General features: G+C 44.4%; 1 protein-coding gene across 1 annotated transcript in view; it reads left to right on the top strand.

Moving 5' to 3' along the window:
- SARNP (SAP domain containing ribonucleoprotein) overlaps nt 1-20753 on the top strand; it is a 95157-nt gene that overhangs the window by 32138 nt on the left and 42266 nt on the right. The window contains exons 7-9 of the mRNA XM_083353045.1: nt 3020-3048; nt 5919-5944; nt 9719-9787. Coding sequence (XP_083209171.1) covers nt 3020-3048; nt 5919-5944; nt 9719-9787 — 124 coding nt within the window. The remainder of the gene's footprint in view (nt 1-3019; nt 3049-5918; nt 5945-9718; nt 9788-20753) is intronic.

Genomic DNA, 20753 nt, shown 5'->3' with positions numbered 1-20753 from the left:
TTTGTGAATTATATAATATTCTGTGCTTTGATTTATGCTGATATAAGTGCCAAAGTTGAAAGATTGCAAATAGTTAAAATTGAAACAAACATTTAGTATTGAAATTTTTCCTTCTTCTGTCACTACCTGATAGAATAGCATGCATTATATATCTTGAAACGTCCTGAATTTTGAGATGTAGGTGGATAATGTGTTTAAGATACATATTTTAAGGTATGCTCTGTTGCGAGTTTGGAAAAAGTATAGACATAAGTTAAATTATAAGATACCCATTTGGGCAATACCTAAACACGCAATAGAAAATATAAATGTGGGATTTAAACATGATGAGACTACATATAAGGAAATCTTAAGTTTAGAGAGGAATGTATGGCAATTAAAGCCATATAATATTTTAAAAGAAGAAAAGATTGTACAAACTTGGTTTCAGTATGGGCAATTACAGGCTAGATGGAAAGAGGACCAGAAAGTTGGTTTTTCGATGACTGATGAAAATTTGGTAAAACAAATTAGAGATCAAGGTCAAGCACATATAAAAAGGATATATAATGCATTGATAGAAATTGATCCAGAAACGGAACTTGTTAAAGACTGTATGATAAAGTGGGCTCAGAATTTTCAAGAAGTTATAACAATGGACACTTGGGAAAAGATCTGGGTTAGAAATGTAAAATTTACACAGGCCCAAAATTTAAGAGAGAATTTTTATAAAATGTTTTATAGGTGGCACTTAGATCCTAAAAAATTAGCAAGTATGTATCCGAACTGCCAGCCCAAATGTTGGAGGTGTGGTTGTGAGGATGCAACGTATTTTCATATATGGTGGACTTGTAAAAAGGTTAAAGCTTTTTGGATCAAAATTTGGTGGAATATGCAAAAGATATTTAAGAAAAGGATAAAGTTTTCTCCGCAATTGTTTTTATTGGGTATTATTACAGATACTACTGTTATAGATACTAAGTTGATGTTGAATTTAATTACGGCAGTGAGACTATTAGTAGCACAATATTGGAAGAAGGAAGAACTGCCGACTATAGAAGAGTGGACTTTAAAAGTTTCTAACTTGGCGGAAATAGCAAAGATTTCAGTGTATTTGAAAGACCAATCGCAACAGAGATACATTGTGGAATGGAGGAGATGGATTGAATATATTCAGAATAAATATGGGACTAAAAAGTTTCATTTAGCATTTGAATAAGTACTGGATCTATATGATGTATAACTAGTTAGTAGTTATTTTATTAATATTTTGACGATGGAGAGTTAAAGTGCGACAGAATTTAATGTCTTATTATTGTTAGCATATTTTAGATTATGCTTGTTTGTATTTTTATACCCTGTATTCAGCTCTGGGAAGTCGGGGAGGGGAGGGGAGGGAGGGGTTGGGGAGAGGGGAGGGGGAGGAGGGGGGGTTGTATTTAAAAATGTATTGTGAAACTTTTCAATAAAAAATTAAGAATTCTATTGTTAAGATAGTATGAAAGAGCAAGATATGATTTTCTAAGCACCGTATATACTTGAGTATAAGCCGACTCGAGTATAAGCCGAGACCCCCAATTTCACCCCCAAAAACTGGAAAAAGTTGTTGACTCGAGTATAAGCCGATCCGCCGTTCTGCAAGCCTCCGCCGCCAGCAGAGGCTCGATCCGCCATTTTGCAAGCCTGAATACACAGGAATACCCTGTGTGGCCGCGGCTCTCGGGGAAGCCCTGGCTGTCCGCTTCCTCGCTCCATGCTGCCATTCGGGGCCCACGCGTTCCCCGGGCAAATCGCAGCGCCCAGCAGGCGAGGAAACACGCCCGCTCCAGTCGCCCCCCCTTCCCTCAGGAGACGCGAAGCAAGTGACCGCCCGGAGCTTACCGAGGACTTGCTTCGGTGCTTCCAGGATCGCGCGCACCTCTCCCAAGCCGCCGCCGTCCGGAGACCTGCCAAAGTTTGGGGAGGTTTGGGGAGGTGCGCACGCACCTCCCCAAACCTCCCCAAACGTCGGCAGGTCTCCGGACCTCCGTGCCCTGCCTGCCTGCTTCTTTCCGCAGCGGAAAGAAGCAGGCAAGCAGGGCGCGGAGGTCTGCTTCTTTCCGCAGCGGAAAGAAGCAGGCAAGCAGGGCGCGGAGGTCTGCTTCTTTCCGCAGCGGAAAGAAGCAGGCAGGCAGGGCGCGGAGGTCTGCTTCTTTCCGCAGCGGAAAGAAGCAGGCAGGCAGGGCGCGGAGGTCTGCTTCTTTCCGCAGCGGAAAGAAGCAGGCAGGCAGGGCGTGGAGGTCTGCTTTCCGCTGCGGAAAGAAGCAGGCAGGCAGGGCGCGGAGGTCTGCTTCTTTCCGCAGCGGAAAGAAGCAGGCAGGCAGGGCGCGGAGGTCTGCTTCTTTCCGCAGCGGAAAGAGGCAGGCAGGCAGGGCGCGGAGGTCTGCTTCTTTCCGCAGCGGAAAGAAGCAGGCAGGCAGGGCGCGGAGGTCTGCTTCTTTCCGCAGCGGAAAGAAGCAGGCAGGCAGGGCGCGGAGGTCTGCTTCTTTCTGCAGCGGAAAGAAGCAGGCAGGCAGGGCACGGAGGTCCGGAGACCTGCCGACGTTTGGGGAGGTTTGGGGAGGTGCGCGCGCACCTCCCCAAACTTCGGCAGGTCTGCGGACGGCGGTGGCTTGGGAGAGGTGCGTGCGATCCCGGAAGCACCAAAGCCTCGGCCGCGCACAAGTCCTCGGTAAGTTTTTTTGTTGACTGGAGTATAAGCCGAAGTGGAATTTTTCAGCCCAAAAAGTGGGCTGAAAAATTCGGCTTATACTCAAGTATATACGGTATATTGTAGGCTGTTCACTTAGTTGGTAGTGATATTTTAAATGTAAAGATAAAACCTGGATTCATTGTTTCTTGCTCTTCTCATCAAGGCCAGTTTTATATGCCCGGAAGGGCCTTTGCTCCATTTTCAAATTATTCACAGTTCAGCTGTTCTAGTATTCAGATTAGTCTATTGTGTGTATAGCTTTAAACTCAAACATTACAGTTGCTCATAGGGCTATTTCCTTCTCCATAGGTTTGGTATGCCTGCTGTTTCAACGAAAGGTATGTGACTTATGAGATTTAAAATATATATTATTATGGTTGGTTGCCAGTCAGCCAGATATTTAAACTGGAATTGGCATTTTTATCTACCTATTGAGTTTTTCCCAAGAACCTGGGATGGGCAGATGTTGTTTGATAGTGTTCAAGATATTATTGCAGGATGTCAGGTGTTCCAAGTAAAGCTGCCTTTTGCAATTGACTGGTGGTGATTTTGTCAATGCCAATGGTGTTCAAATGGTGCTCCAAATGTTTATTGTTATTATGGTTCGTTGCATAGTCAGCCAGATGTTCAAATTGGATTTGGCATTTTTCCAACCTATTCAGTCCTTCCCAAGGACCCCGGATAGGCAGATATTATTTGTTGGTGTTAAAAGATATCTTTGCAGGATATAAGCTGTTCCAAGTTAGGCTGCCTTTTGCAATTAACTGATGGTGATTTTGTCATTATTATATTTTGTTGCACAGTCAGCCAGATGTTTAGAGTGAATTTGGCAATTTTATCTACCTATCCAGTCTTTCCAAAAGATGTGGAGTAGGCAAATATCATCTGATGGTGTTAAAGGTATCGTAGGATGTAAGGCCTTTTGCAATTTTATTGATGGTGATTTTGTCAATGGTGATAGTGTTGATGTGGTGGTCCAGATGTTTTGGGATTTCACCCAAGATATCCATTACAGTTGGTACCTTCTTTGCTTCCTTTTGCCACAGTCATTCTTTTATTTGCAGGTCTTTGTATTTTGTAATTTTCTGTAATTCTTTTTCTTCTGTTATGCTGTCTCCGGGTCCCTGCCATGTCCACTATCTGGACTTTTTTGTCTTTCGTATCTACAGTTGTTAAATCTAGGGTGTTATGTCGCAGGTGCTTGTCCGAATTCTAAAATCCCAGAATACTTCAGCTTCTTCATTTTCTATTATTTTGTCTATTTTGTGGTCTCACCAATTCTTGCTTGCAGGCAAATGGCATTTTTTGCAGATATTCCAGTGTACCAGTGCTGCTATTTTGTCATGCCATTATTTGGTGTTCTAGCATCTTAACCTTTGAGAAGAACTAAAAAAATTATTGCAAAAATTGAGATACGGTAATTCCACATGATCATTCATAGTGACTACTTCAGATGGATAGTTTGTGAGGCATTGAAAAACTGACAGCCAATTTATCTGTCCATACCAATCTAAGATACCTGCCTTTGAAAGCTAATCTGTTAAGATATTGCAGGCGGGGGCATGGGGGGAGGCTCCTGAGCCCTGCAGCTCTTCCGAGTGGCGGGGAGGAGAAGAGTTGGGAGGGGATGTGCTGGGATCGGGGCTCCTCGTGCCTTCCACTGCACACTTGCGCTCTTCTGCTACAGATGCCATGACTCCGCTTGCATGGCAGGGCGGGGGCGCACTCACGCTCGGGGATGCACATGGGGCTGCTGCCTCGCTTGCTGTGCTGTGCCTGGACTGGGCGCGGAGCCTCCTCACCACTTGTTTGCCCACGGACATCTGGAGCACTCATCCCATCTACTGATCATCCCGGGGCTGCTGCCGTGACACGGGCAGCCACAGTTCTCACTCCCCTCTGGCCTCCATCTGCCTGAGACCCAAGCTTGATGTGCCCGACTGGCTGGCAACAGGCTGGAGAGCACCAGACGGCGGCAGCCGCCCCAGGACGAGCAGTAGGCGGGGTTGGTGCTCCCGATGTCCGCAGGACAAGAAGCAGCCTGGAGGCTCCAGGCAAGCGGAGCCACGGCATCTGCAGCAGAAGAACGCAGGTGGGCAGCCGCTGCAGCTCCGCTTGCCTGGCAGGGCGGGACGCATGTGGGGCTGCTGCCTCACTTTCCGTGCCGGGGCTGGACTGGGCGTGAAGCCTCCATGCTGGGCACACCGAGCTCGGGCCTTGGGCAGATGGAGGTCGGAGGGGAGCGAGAGCCGCTGCTGCCCGGCTCCTCTGCTTGAGGACGTGTGCGGGGAGAGGCGCCACCCAGCTCGGTAAGCCACAGTCTGCCCACAAAAGGAGGAGAAGGATGGAGGAGGAGGACTGGCTGGGGACGGGGAGAGGCCGAGAGGGCCCAAAGAGAGGCAGACGTGCTCGGAGGTAACCGCTCTCTCCTTTTCCCCCCGTGCTCCCACAGAAGGTCTGGCTGACTTCGGTGTCACCTGGTTAGGCCTGGCTGCGCATCTGCCCAGCAGCGCAGGCGTGCCCTCCCTCCCTCCCTCCCTCCCTTCCTTCCTTCCTTCCTTCCTTCCTTCCTTCCTTCCTTCCTTCCTTCCTTCCTTCCTTCCTTCCTTCTCTCTCTCACTCTCTCTCCCTTTCTCCAAAGTCCAAACTTACATGTCCTCCTTCCCCCGCTAGCCTTCTGCAAAGCACAAACGGACACCACATCCTACTTGTCTTCTCCAAACTCACGCCCACCATCGCTTCCAAAGGCCGTCTGCTTGCTCTCTCGCTGCACTCCCGCCAAAACCTGCTATTATAGGTTCCCCTCTCCCCGCCCAGCTCTCGCAGTTGTTCCAACGAGAGCGCTGCTGGATTCAGTTTCCCTGCCCTCTCCAGTTCTCACTAGTCAGGTACATGTGGAGAGGCGGAGGGGAGCGTCCCTCTGGCGCACGTGCTGACAGAAAGGGCTCTGCGTGCCCAGTCTGGCATGCGTGCCATAGGTTCGCCACCACGGCCTTAAGAAATGGTTGCCTCTCATACTTAGGCTGGCTGGCAGGGAGAAGGAAGAGAAACTTTTATGATCTAAGGGGATTGAAGTATTAAGTTCTAGCAAAACCAGGGTTAAACATTCAGTATATCAACATTATTAAATAAAAGTCGTAGATTCTGATTTACTTAAGCAAATGAAAGGAGCTGTTTTGGATCCAGTATTTTGTTGTTGTTGTTTCAGGTCTGAACACGGAAAGTAAGACTACAGTAAGTAGCTGTTTTGTTTCCTTATACAGTTGGCATGGTTTTAAATAATTCATTAAAGCAACTTGACTGTAATATTTATTTACCCATCTGATGATCAAATATGTTAGACTTCATGTAACATTGTCCTCAACTGAAACACTGTTTTAGGTGCCCCTGCAACTTTCTGATTTTGTTTATATTTCTAAAAAGCTGTTGCTGAAATAATTATTTCCTCTCAGTATTCACCTGTTTTAAACCATTGCCTTATTAATACCTTCTAAAACTGTAATCAAACCATGGACCTTGTCTTGTCTTAGTTGCAGGATATATTCTGCTATGTCATTTTTCTAACATTTCCTTCCTCACTGCCCAAAAGTCTTATGTTTGTGTTTTTTCTAAACATCCCTCCTCACCTCCTGTTTTTAAACATCTCTCTTCCTTCAAAGATCAGTTTTGCAAAGCATTTGTCGTAATCTCTTAATGTTCCTTTCCAGTCAAAATAAATTTAAAATTTGTGCATACAGTATTCATCTCTGTTAAACCTTGTCTCCTTTATTGCCAGATTGTAGAATGCAAGTTCCTTGGGTAGAAACTTTTAGCAAAGAAACATGACTCCACCCGTACAGCATTTTGCTAAAGTTACTTTATAAAGCGTCATGTACATGACTGTTATGAATACAGCAGAAAAGTATTCAGTGATATCTATGGTCCATTATTATCTATGGCTTAATTGGATTTATATCCTACCTTTCATCCTCAAGGCGAAGTGTAGATCAAGTGTGGTACATTGGCACCTGGCAGGTGGTACGCGATCCTGCCTAGCCTAGACAAGTGTAGCGGGGGGGGGAGGGAACAAGCTAAAGCGGCTCAGAACAGGATTTGCTGTGAGAAAGTCTTCAAGGGCTGCTGGGGCGAGTCAAAGGCCTCAGGATTGGTACTTCCAGCACACACGGAAGAGACGGGAGGAGGAGGGCGGAGACGAGAGAGGATATAAAAGGAGGCAGTTTCGGCGGGAGAGGGAGAGAAAAAGCAGGCTTGGGAAGAGGAATCAGCTGGACCTACACCAAAGAGAACAGAAAGAGGGGGAGAGAGGAGAGGATATAAAGCAGGCCGAGCGAGAGCAGATCTACAACTTCGTGGCAACCATCCGTGCCAGGGGTGCACACAAAGGGCAGCGAAAAACAGGTAAGAAACCCAGCTGGGGAGGGGTCACCTTCCGCGAGGAATGAAGAAAGGCACCATTGGCTGGAGGTGACCAGCTTCACACACCCGCCTTTGTAGGCTCTGGGGGAGGGGACGCTGTGAGCAATGTGAGAGTCCACGTTACCTGCATGATGCCGCCCAGCTTGCCCAGTTTCAGCAGGTAGCGGCACGCTCTCCTGGCCCAGTGCAGAGAGGCTAGGCCAGGCAAAGCGAAGCTGTCGTGAAGCTGAATCTGCCTGGGCATGCGTACAGGGGGCTTACTGCAGGCTGACCACGTTCTGAGCTCTTCCCTTTCACCTGGGACACTAGGCCCCGCAACCTTGCCCCCTCCTGTATGCGCGCCCAGGCAGGTTCGGCTTCTCGCCAGCTCTGCCTTGCCCAGCCCAGCCTCTCCATGTGATGAGAACACACAATTACCTGTTGAAACCTGGCAGGCTGGGGGCTGGGTGGCACCATGGAGGTAACATGGACTCTCACGTTGCTCGCGGCGTCCCCTCCCCCCAGAGCCCATAGAGCCGGGTGTGTGAAGTGGGCGAAGGCCAAATGCTGGTCACCTCCAACCGATGGTGCCTTTCTTCATTCCTCGTGGACGGTGACCCCCTCCCCAGCTGCATTTCTTCCCTGTTTTTCTCCCTCCGTCATCACAAATATCTTCTCACCACAATGCTCTTAAAGCAGAGGAATTTACAGTGGCCTTTCAAGCCATGGCCACTGGCGGCACAGCCACCAGCCACACTGGCAACCTCTCCCCCTCCCTTTGTCCCTTCCTGGGAATGAGACAGAGGGAACAGGGAAGGAGGGAGGGAGATTGGAATGAGAGGGAGGGAGGGTCTGAGGGAAGTCCTGCCTTAGCACTTGGCTACCAGCAGCCCCGCTGCCCTTTTGCCTCTTCCCCCCTCCTGGCCTATCCTGGTGGTCTCCCATCCTATTGCTAAGGATGCTTTGATTACAAAGCCGGGTCTCCTCGCATGGCGATGGAGGGGACCTCCCTCTGACCCACGCACTTTGCCCTCCTGCACCACTATGAGCACCCTTGAGGAGGAGATAAGCGTAGCTGGGCTCCCCCTCGGGGAAGTGGGGCTGGACTGGGTTGGGCTGCGGCGTCCTGCTGACCCGTGAGCTCGAGGGCTAGACTGGGCGCTTGTCCTCTGCTGCCCAGAGCTCTGGGCAGCCCGTGCCACCATCCAGCATGGCCCGAGAGAGATGGTGAGGCTCCTCCAGTGGACCATGCCCCGGGGCCCACCCCAGTCCCACCCCCCTCCAACCTGAGTGATTTTGACCTGGCCACGCCTCCCTGGCCATTGACTTTGCTTGTCCAAAGGTTGCAAAAGGGGATCACATGACCCTGGGGATGCAGCAACGGTCATAAGTGTAAAAAATGGTCATAAGTCACTTTTCAGTGCCGTTGTAACTTTGAACAGTCACTAAGTGAACTGTTGTAAGTCGAGGACTACCTGTACTTCACTTCCCCCCACCCCCTTTTTTTGTCATCAATTTTTGACACCTTGCTAGATGACTGGTGGTACTCAAATATTGCCATATCCTAAAAGTGGTACAATCTGCGAAAAGGTTGAAAAGCCCTGGTGTAGATTAAGCCCTCTTCTGATTTTTTTCTCAGCAACAACTGTTGAAATAGTATGGCTGAGAGATAATACTGGTCCGAAGTTAGTAAGGTGAAAATGACTTTGATACTAGGTCTCCCTAGTCCTAGCATAATACTTTTAACCATTGTGCCACACTTCCTGGCTATATGTGAATTAAAACAAACGTGGGGTTTTATGCTGAAAGTCAATTGCTTTAAGTGATCCTTTAAAAAAGTAAGCAGAAATAGATATCTGTCTTTGTGTGGCAGCTATCATTCCAAAGTTGTCTTTAGGATTACAATAATGGGTAATATGAAACCTTTGAGTCCTTTTCCCCTATCTTGCCAATTTGCCAAGACAAGTGTATTGGTGGTTACACTCCTAAACCTTGCAGCTACTTCAAAGATGTCAATCCTAGCAACAATATACTGCCTTTCCATTAGTATTATTCTAACCGAAGAGGATGATCTAGCTTAGTAGCAAAAATTTGTTTCCTAGGATGCTTTAAAAACAAATTGAAAATTTCATCTTAAATTTAGAGTGAAGGCTTCTTTCTTCCATATATAATTAATGTCTGATTGAAGCCCATAATACTGGAATATGTTGGAAATATTTTCACCTTCTGGATAGTTCAGTTACTTCCACGTTAAGGAGCTTGATTGGTAAATGCACAAAGAGTGCTAGACAGAGTACTGAGTTGAAAATAGTGGTTTCCACTTTTCCTATCCATTGATCTGTTAAACCCATAATCCATTGATCAACTCATAATTGATCTGCTAAAATTATATCTGAAAGTTTTCTCAGAAGTGATTTGCAGTAAGCTGCTGGTTCTATGGATGCCATTTTCATTTAATTCCGTAAGTTGTTCAAGGGTTATTTCAGTTTCAGTACAGGAAGTAATGTTTTATTATGTTTCAACAAATTTATCCATACTGGCATGATTTCAACATTTATAATTTTGAAATCTTTAAATTTACATGAATATACTTGTTTTCGATTGCTTTTCTAGATCAACATGGACAAATTAAAGGAAAGAGCTCAACGATTTGGTTTGAACGTTTCCACAGTCTCCAGAAAGGTAAGATTTTAGGACAAACACTATGTAGCAAAAGTGAATATTTGAATTTTTGAAAAATACCAACAATACATAAACTTGTTATTTTCCTTACATGTATTCTGCCAGATCCATCAAGTTTCAAATGATAGATTTTATTCACGCTAAGATGATAAATAACAATATTCATCATTGATTAAGAATGTATAGCTATTTTAGCATATATTTTGACTGTCCTAAGGATACATCTTTTCAGATAAGATAATTAAAATATTTTTCTGTGGTTTAATCTTTTTCCTAAGAAAGCAGATCTGCAAGTCCAGATTTCTTTTCTCCTCAAGGTGATAATCTTGTGTGCCTCTTCAAATTAATTCAAAGCTTAAATTAAGTAGAAAAGTAAGAAATCAAGGAGAAACCTAGGCCAGAAATCATTTCTCTGTCTTCTAGCTTTCTTTGTGGAAGGATTTTTGTTAATTGTTTATTTATTTTTTTATTTTATAGAATATTTACAATGATACAAGCCCTTTCTTTAAGTTACCCAAACTTAGGTTTTGCCCTTTAATCAAGAATAGACATTGGGTGGTTCTTTCTTCCATTAGAAAAAGTTCCCAAAATTGAATGTGAAGACTTTGAATTCATAGTAAGAAAAATAACAATGTATAGAATGAAATGTTCTTCAAGAAATCCAGAAGAGGGTATGGCTGTGATTTAGCTGTGATTTCCCCATAACCTTTAGCGAATGAACTGTTCCATCCCTCTTGGGATTTGCACATGGAATGTTTAATGCATTCCATTCTGTAGGAAGGCACTGAACGTGGCACCAGGGAATTCAACCATGTAGAAAATAACTGGAGGTGGAAGCCACTTCCCTTCCCTTCCTTTTCTTTTTTTTTTGGGGGGGGGGCAGGGTAAAATTGTGCAAGTGCATTAAAGCTAGAATATGTGGAGAGACAGGTCAGAGTGAGAGGCTGCTCAAATGTCATTAACCTTGTCACCAGGAGTGCCCATTTTTCAGGAAAAATATATGCTTTGTCAGCATTTATGGCCAGGTTTCCTTTAAGTACAATTGTGTAGGTGAGGCATTATATCAATTCTAAGATATTTTTTTAAGAGCTTCCCACAATTTAGTCTGCCTAGAATTTGATCAAACATAAGCATTGTTTAATTTTAATTCCCTTTAAGAATATACCTGCGTTACATTAGCAAATTGATCTTATTATTCACATGGAGAAAATTATCAACAAGAGAATGACATGTTTCAGAGTTAAAAAAAATAAATTATGAAAATAATACTACGGATGTGTGTGTGTGTTTGCATATGTTTTTTAAACTGTGTGTTTTATCTTTGTGATTGGCCTTGCATATATCAAGCAATAATTTCATCCATTAGAACAATTATCAAGGGTTTAATTTCTTTGTTCTACCGTTAAGTAGAATTCAGCTGCTTATAAGTAGATTTCCTCTTCCTGAGGAAAGAAAGAATTTACACTCATGAATTTTATTGAGGAATATTATTGCTTGCTTCAATTAGCCTCTAGTATAGAGTTGCCCACCTGGGTGTTCTTTATAGCTTTTCATCACAGAATAGCCTGGTTGCATGGGTCTTTGCAGATTTTTAATGCCATGCATTGCAGCAAAATCTTTACAGTAAACCATTGTGTCTCAGGAGCCACATTTCATTTCCTATTCAAATTGGTTTTGAAAAAGCAAGGTGGGGGGAAAGGGAACATAGCCAAAGGCAATTTCAAACCTGCTGGGACTGGGGGAGTAAACTTAGATTGGAGTAACAGCTCTTCAGCTAATCTGTAGCCTTGAATTTATTGCTAGTATAGAATCTGTTAAGTTAAAAAAAATCCTTTTCCTAAAAGATAACATACCTCATCCTTTTACAGTAGATTGTTACCATTTGGTATAATAGAAGTGGCAGGTGCTTGCTTCTGTTTTTGTCAGGACAGAGCCATCAAATAAATTTTTAAAATAAACCAGGAAAGCATTTTTCTTTCGTGAACTAATCATACCCCCTCCTCTGTACTCTCATGGGAGGCCTCCTTTTAAAATTTACCCTCTGACCTGAGGCTGCTGTCCCTTGATTTCAGTGAGTTACACTTAAACTGCTCCCTTCCCTTGTAAATTTCCCCTATGTAGCAGCTGCTCTCTATACCACTCAACTCCTTGCTTCCCACTGGGAGAGCTGATAGCTTGCAGGCTTCTGTGTTGCAAGAGGGCCACATTGTAACGCAAAAATCACATTCTCAGAGAGCTTGCTTTTTTTCTTTTTATGCATAAAACAACTTTGTAAATATCCAGCACGGGATTAAAGAATCTAAGAGATCCCTTAGATTAGCATAAAGGTACAGTATCTTTCTTTTTCCCGCACTGTGCTAACTGGCACCATTCTCAGTCAAAAGCATGATTAAAACAATTTGTACTCCACATCATCCAATTTAAGGGTTTGGGAGTTTTGCACCTTATTAACCTTGAGCCAATCAGAGGTTAGAAATGAGAGGTTAAAAATGCTGCAAATGGAAATAAAATTACAACTATTTAATCTCTGACATTTTAGCATCACTTTTCTCCAATTTTCCAACTGTCGGTTTCAGTTGAAAGCCAGCAAAAGTAAAAAGTTCCTTGCTCAGATTTTCTACTTGAGCCAAACTAAATAATCAAGCTGGAATTTATTTACGAACTCACCGTTATTCAAATTTATTGTGAAAAGTCTCCTGGTATTACCTCACTCCATCGAGAAAAAGAGAAATCAGTTGGAACGAATGTATTATCTTCAATCATGAGTTGAAAGATTGTAAAATGAAAGAAAGCTTGCTGTTATTCAATGTCTTTCTAGCAGAAGAAATAGAAAAGTGTGGTAGAAAAGAGAAAAGAAACAAGGTAATACAGCAGTAGAATAAAAAGGATTCCTATCTTTTTGTTGTTCATTAGCTTTTAACGGTGGCTCAGTGGGTTAGGACGCTGAGCTTGTCGATCAGAGGGTCGGCAGTTTGGCGGGTCGAATCCCGAGTGCCACGTAGCAGAGTGAGCGCCTGTTACTCGTCCCAGCTTCTGCCAACCTAGCAGTTCAAAATCACATAAAAATGCAAGTAGAAAAATAGGGACCACTACGGTGGGAAGGTAACAGCGTTCTGTGTGCCTTTGGCGTCTAGTCATGCCGGCCACATGACCACGGAGACGTCCTCGGACAAGCGCTGGCTCTTCGGCTTTGAAACGGAGATGAGCATTGGCCCCTAGAGTCGGAAACGACTAGCACGCATGTGCGGGGGAACCTTTACCTTTACCTTTAACCTGGACATCAGGTCACAAGTATTCTCTTTAACCCGAACACAAATTCTTTTTGGGCCATTAGTGATGGTATTTAGTCATTTCGTCTTCTCTTGGCCTCTTTTTCAGTTGCCTTTGACTTTTCCAGGTACCTGGGTCTTCTCTATTTTATTCTTGGTTTTGCATTATATGTCCAAAATATTGTAAGTTTTAGGTTCATTCTAAATACACCCAGTGCTCAGTCTAGTTTATGTAGTATTGGATTATTTGTTCTTCTTGTAGTCTAAAATATTCTCAACAATTTTCTCCAACGTCATAATTAAGAAGGATCCATATATCTTTGTTCAGCCTTTCTGAAAGCACAGTTTTATTTATTATTATTCATTTATTTATTAATTACTACCCATCTCACTATCCAAAGCAACTCTAGGCTGCTTTCAGTACAATAGAAGTACAAATATAAAAACATTAAAATTAACAAGAATTAGATAAATCTACAAACCAGGTAAACTAATGGTACAAAGGTAGGATATTCTCTCTTAAATTCCACCAGCCACTTCCATCGCAGTAAAGTGCCCCCATCGTAGCCCCAAGCCAATTGGCAGAGCCAGGTTTTGAGGCCCTTCCAGAAGGCCAAGATGGTGGGGGGTGGATCTCATCTCCAGTAGCAAGATGTTTCAAAGGGCGGAGGCTATGACCGTAAGGGCTGTTCTTCTAGAGCCTGCCAGCTGAAATTCTTTGACTGATTGGGTCTGTACATGCCCCTTCTGCCAGAGGGAGTGGGGTGGGCCAATCCCATTGAGATGAGACAAGTTCCCCAGAATCTGGTCCCATGACATAAAGGACTTTAAAGGTGATAAGCAGCACCTTGAACTGGACCAAGTGCAAACCGGCAACCAGTGCAGCTTGTGTAATAACAAGTGCTTGCGTGCTCAGCCCTAGGGCCTTCTAGAACGGTCTAGAACTGGTGGCCATGAGCTGCTTTGAGGCCATCCCCAGGGATGGCAGGTTGAAGTCCCCGGACCATAAGCCTAGAGAACTCCACTGCCAACCCTGGGCTAGCCTGCAGAAATTCCTCAACAGGGAGGCTGGTAGTCCCAACTGATCCTGCAAGCCCAGCTTCACAAATAGGGTCTCAAAACTGAAAACTTGGGGAGCGTTGCTCCTGATGGTTAAAAGAGATTCCAGGATGGCAGCTGATAGCCCCTCTCCCCTGCCCTGAGGTTTTGGCTGACGCCAAACTCTAAAACTGGCTGGATACCTCTCTGAGAGAGGAGATTTCCCCTCTGGTGTCAGATAGGTCTTGTGGATGCTTGCTTCTTCTGAGTGAGGTCACAAATAAGGGGTGCCTATTCAGCAGCAGCAGCTGAAGATCCAGGCCTCCATGGGTCTACTGACCAGAGTCTGGGCTATCCCTTGATACTTAAGTGTCAGCTCTCAGCACCAGCAGGGGTGCCCACTCCCCCCAGCCCCAACCCACAATGTTCTCCTTCCCAAAGCTGGTCTCCCACCAGTCAGCTGAGAGAGGCCACATTCACACAGACATCCTCTCACTTGAAGGGGAAAGTGGCAATCGTCCAAAACCAGCACACAGTGCTCCCAGACTGCCACCTAGGGGCAGGCTCCCTAATTGCCTCAGGGAGCCCATCACTCTCATGCCACCAGAACCCAACTATTAAATCAAAATTTTCATATAGATATGTTAAAACTAGGAAAACAATAGTCTTGAAAATAAAAATCATTTTATTTGTTGTGCTGTCTCAGCATTTTAATAATTTGTCTACCTCTGTTACAGACTTTGTCCTAAGTAGAAAACATCTCTATTTCATTTCTATAACATCATCTCTGTGATGTTTTGAACCTATGAAAATAAAGTTTGTTATTCACCTATTTGCATTGGGTTGGCAATGCCTATCAACATAATCTTGGGGCAGCATTAATACTAAGCAGCAACTGAGCTTTCGCAGTCTCATTTTCAACAAGATTATCCTTAAGTGTTTCTCTCTTACAGCCATCATGGCATATCTGAGGTCCTTGTTTCATCAGCAGTTTTAATTTCAGCTTCTAGTCCAACATTTGTGATGAAAAAATCTGAATATAATAAAGTAAATTGACAGTTATACTTTGGTGTTCCCCTTCCCCAATTTTGAACCATTTAAAGCTATGCGTTTTGGTCTGTGGCCACCTGGTAATCATACATATTTTTAAGACATTTCATTTATAAAAGCATTTTGACTTTAGTGTTTTCAGTTTTGGATTGCCACGTGTGCTCTATAAAAATACATTTAAAGGTCTAACATTTTGAATTTTGTACTTGACTTTTCAGTGTAAATTGTGAATGTTATCTAACGTATATATTTAACATAGTGGATTTTCCTTTTACTGTTTTTTCCTCTCCCCACCCCCACTGTTTTGAAATGATGTCATCATGCTCCAACTTTGGTTACCATGAATTTAGGCCTGTTGATTTTAGAATAATGAGAACTGACAAGATGAATAATAGTGCTGGCAGTCATGGCCATTTCAATACAGGGTTGCTGAAAGCAAGGCCACCACCTCCCCCATGCTGCTAGCTGTTCTGAAAAAAAGTTTAATGGTCTGTTCAGCTCTATGCGGTTGGTGTGCAGATAGCACGCAGGTCTGAATAGCTTACATATCTATTAGGGTGTATTTTAAGTATTAGATTAGTAAAAATATGTACATGTTTGCTTTCAGCAATATGTTCCTTTATATTTTATCTTTAGTTTTAAAGGCCATTTGATTTTTAATTACGTCAGCTTAAATGAAAATAGCTTTCAGCACTTGAAAATTATACTTTATATATTTTTATATATAACCTGTTTTAGGAAGCTTAGGCTGTATTAAAATAGTTCTAAATGGTCAGAATAAATCAAAATCCAAGAAATCTTGTGCTATTTCTCTCTTCCCTTGCACCTTGGCATTCCCCCTCACTTTGTGCCTATTTTGTGTGTGGATGTGTGTGTATTAGCATTACATCCTACCATGCTATGTAGCATATTGGGCAGCAAGGGATCTCCAACATTTTCGGTTTGGGGCAAGTACTTCAGTGTTGTTCTGTCCCAGCCTACGTAAGTCCTTGTTAGGCTCACAAGGAGAAACCCCTCTTCCAAGAAACAGGTAGGAACCGCAAGAAAAAAACCAACCCCTTTTATTCTCACAGACTTGAGTCAATGTCCAAGGCAAACAAACACAGTCCACAGAAACTCCATCCTCAACACAAAGGGTTGCCTTTGGCAACCAGCACCTCCCACACCTTCCCTTTTATAATTCAGCCAAGGTGTGGCTTCCTAATGCCTTCTCCTTTGCCTTTGGAGCCACTCCGTTGCATTCCTCTGTCCAACTCACTTCTCTTGCCAGCGCTTTTGTGCATCCTGGATTTGTCCAAACTGTTCTTCATCACTGTCCAACTCAGGCTCCCAGCACAGCTGTGTCTCAGGCTGAGCGCGAGTAGAGGGGCCAGGCTCTTCGTCTAACTATAAGTCTTGGAGCTCCTCAAAGCCTTCCTCTGACTCTGATGTCACTCCAGGCCCCTCCTCCTCACCTGATTCCTCAGACTCAGCTACTGGATCCTCTGGCTGGCAAGGAATCATAAGCGTCTTCCTATGTGATAGTAGGAATCTTCCATGAACATTCTTTGCCATGTATTTCAAAGGCATCCTTTTGACCGTTTGACATCAGTGGAGCCATCTCAATGCCATCTTAGGAATTTGATTGTTCTCCATGTGTAGAATATGACCTGCAAGTTGGAGTCTTTTGCATGCAACAATGGTATGTAGTTTCAGGAGAAATTCTTTTGGAGCACTTCTTCGTTAGCAATATAGTCAAAATAGTGACTCTTTAGGATTCGGTAAAGGCATCTTTGTTGCAAGATATCATGTCTTTGCTAATATCTGCTAACGCCTTCCAGATCTCACTGGCATAAATGGCTGTCAGGATCACTATAGGGCTGTGGGTGTGTATCCACCCAACTCAAACATTGTGACTCTGGACAGCATACAAAACAGTAAATAACAGAATAACAGAGTTAGAAGGGAGTTTGGAGGTCTTCTAGTCCAGAGGTCCCCAACCCTTTGGGCACCAGGTTCTGTGGAGAGAGGTTTTTCCGCAGACCAGAGGGTGTGTGGTTTTGTGTGCTGCTTGCATCCCATGGATGGGCCTTTGCTTGTTTGTGCGGCTCATTTGCTGGCATGCTGCAGCCTGGTACTGGTCCACGGACTGGGGATGGGGACCTCTGTTCTAGTCCAACCCCCTGCTCAAGCAGGAAACCCTAAACAAAAATAAAAAATAAGTACTTACAATTTTAAAAAGTGAATCAACGCAGTGATAATCAGAGACTAAAATTTGTTGTAACTCACAAATGGGAACTCTACTTATCCTGACCTAACTGATCCTGTTTTCATCTAAGTTTCAGATTGTCCCTACTCCTTACCACATTTCTACAGTGGTTGGCTTTGATTCAGAAATCAGTGGTATTTTGCACACATCAAATATTATTTAATATTTTTGTGCCTGTTCCTACATGCATATTTTTATATTTATTCTATTTGTTACATTAATATTCCATCTTTGTTTCAGCTTAAAATGGTGTGTATAACACTCCCTCCTTTTTTCTGAAAAGGGCAAATATTGTGTTGTCAAAAGATCTAAACATTATATACAGGTAGTTCTTGTTTATCAACCAAATAGGGATCAGCAACTCAGTCATTAAGAGGTCTCTAAGTGAAATAACAACTGTGCTTACAATCTTACTATATCTGCTTCGCAGACCTGTGAAGGTTATAAATGCGAGGATTGGTTGTAAAGTTACTTTTTCATCACTGTCTTAACTGTAAACAATCACTAAACAAAGCAGTCGTTAAACAAGGACTAGCTGTAGTCTCTAATAAACTTTTATAATATTGGATCCCAAGTCATAGTCATAAGAAAGCAAATAAAAATTCTAATTGTTTTGAAGAAACTCCCAAGTTCCTTTAGTTTAGCCTGATGTGTAAAATGGGATAGTAATACTAAACACAATGTATATGAATGATGTCAGATTATCACTTCCAAGTGTCAGCAGTAGGGGCATCAACCTGAACTGGTGAAAGTGTCTTCATAATTAGTGGAGCCATTTGCCCTGCCAAAGACAGTGTTGGATCCTGGAGCACTTGAATCCAAGAAAATGCAGAATTCTTCAGAACAAGTTGATGATGGACATTCAGCAGTACCCTGGCATTTTAGAATTATATGTTTGTTTGTTTGTTTTGTTTTTATAAACCGCCCTTCTCCCGAGGGACTCGGGGCGGTGTACAGAATAAGGTAGGTATACAGAATGAACAATAGTGAAAAAAACAATAGCAAAAAACAAACTGGGACCCCAATTAGAGCTATCAGGCCAGGCCGGACTGTTGGAACAGGTAAGTTTTTAAGTCGCGCCGGAAGGTGCGGAGGTCGGGGGCCATCCGGATTTCGGTTGGTAAGCTGTTCCAGAGGGCTGGCGCACCCACTGAGAATGCCCTCCCCCTGGGGGCCACCAGCCGACATTCCTTGAGCGGTGGCACCCTGAGGAGGCCCTCTGTGAGAGCGCACAGGACGGTGGGGTGCTGACATTGGCAGAAGGTGCTCCCGTAGGTAGTCCGGACCCATGCCATGTAGGGCTTTGTATGTCATTGTTAGCCCCTTGAACTTCACACGGAAGGCAACTGGAAGCCAGTGCAGCGCACGGAGGAGAGGTGTGATATGGGAGTATCGGGAGGCTCCCAAGAGTGTCCGTGCCGCTGCACTTTGCACCAGTTGAAGCTTCCGAGTGGATCTCAAGGGCAGCCCCATGTAGAGAGCGTTACAGTAGTCTAGGCGAGAGGTCACAAGAGCATGGGTGACTGTACGTAAGGCATCCAGGTCCAGATAAGGCCGTAATTGGCGAACTAGTCGAACCCGGGAGAAGGCCCCCTTGGTCACAGCTCCTATGTGATCTTCCAGGGAGAGCTGCGAGTCTAGGAGGACACCCAGGTTGCGGGCCCTATCAACAGGGGGTAGTAACTTGTCCCCGATGTTAAGGGATGGGATGTTCTGAGTATCCTGGTTTGCCGGTACGTACAGCCATTCAGTCTTGTCCGGGTTCAGTTGAAGCCTGTTCCTCCCCATCCATTCCCGGACCGCTTTCAGGCAGCGGGACATCACGTCGAGGGCATCACTGATGTTGTTTGGAGTTGAGATGAAAAGCTGGGTGTCATCAGCATACTGATGGTACCCTACTCCAAAGCTGCGAATGATCTCACCCAGCGGTTTCATGTAGATGTTGAACAGGAGAGGCGAGAGGACCGACCCCTGAGGGACTCCGCAAGCGAGAGGCCTCGGGGTTGACCTCTGTCCCCCTGCCAGCACCGACTGCGAGTGACCCTGGAGAAAGGAGGAGAACCAACGCAGAACCGTGCCTCCCACTCCCAGTCCCCTGAGGCGTCGCAGCAAGATACCATGGTCGATGGTATCGAAAGCCGCCGAGAGGTCTAATAAGACTAGGACAGAGGAATGGCCCCTGTCCCGGGCTCTCCAGAGATCATTTATCAGAGCGACCAATGCCGTCTCCGTGCTGTAGCCCGGCCTGAAGCCCGATTGGTACGGGTCTAGATAAACCGCTTCATCCAGGATCTGAGGAAGTTGGTGCGCCACCACGCTCTCAACAACCTTCGCAAGGAAGCGAAGATTGGAGACTGGACGAAAGTTATTCAGTGAGGATGGGTCCAAGGTGGGCTTCTTGAGGAGAGGTCTCACCACCGCCTCCTTCAAGGCGGTGGGGAAGTGACCCTCACTCAGAGAAGCGGAGATGACCACCAGGAACCAGCCTCGTGTCCCCTCTCGAGCTGCATAAGCCAGCCAGGAAGGGCACGGGTCCAGTAAGCATGTGGAGGAGCTCAACCTCCTCATAATCCTGTTGCATTGCATCCTACGCTATCTAATATTCACTGCAAATGTTTTGGGTTTTCAGACACCAGTATAGCATCATTTGCATCTAAAAGCCTTGGTGGAGCAGTGGGCTAATGCCTCCTTAAGTAACACCAGCTGCCTGCAATTAGTGCAGGTTCGCATCCCACCAGGCTCAAGGTTGACTCAGCCTTCCATCCTTCCGAGGTAGGTAAAATGAGGACCCAGATTGTTGGGGGCAATTAAGCTGACTTTGTAATATTGCCGCTTGGGGTGTGTGTGAAAGCCCTAATAAGCAGGCATATACATAGAATGAAGGCTACTGCTACTGCTAAGCTTGTAAGCCGCCCTGAGTCTTTGGAGAAGGGCGGGATATAAATGGAATTAAAATAAATAAATAAAATAAAAGAACATACATATACAGTATTCATATACCGTATTTTTCAGAAATATTTCCTGTAGCCATTTAAAGAGCTTTCTGTTTTAGGACTTTTTTTTCTACCTTGAAATATTCTTTCTTTTTTTTTAAATTAGAATATTCTTAGTTTCCTTTCATGCATGCTATCTTTGAGATTTCCCTCCAGATCTTTAAAAATATTTAAGTCTGTGGATACGTAAGGTCATTTCAAATTCTTTTGTTTCCTGTAAGTACTTCATGGTTGATTTAAAAGTAGGTTTTGGATCATCTTATTGAAGTATTCAACCTCTTTTTAATTGGTTTTTATATTAAACAGCCTGGGGACCATCAAACATATTTGTTTTTCTTCATGTTTAATGTTGAACCATTCGGTAAGCA

Source organism: Vipera ursinii (genome assembly GCF_947247035.1).
Source record: "Vipera ursinii genome assembly, chromosome: 2".
Lineage (NCBI taxonomy): Eukaryota > Metazoa > Chordata > Lepidosauria > Squamata > Viperidae > Vipera > Vipera ursinii.
This window is presented reverse-complemented; position numbering and strand designations above follow the sequence as displayed.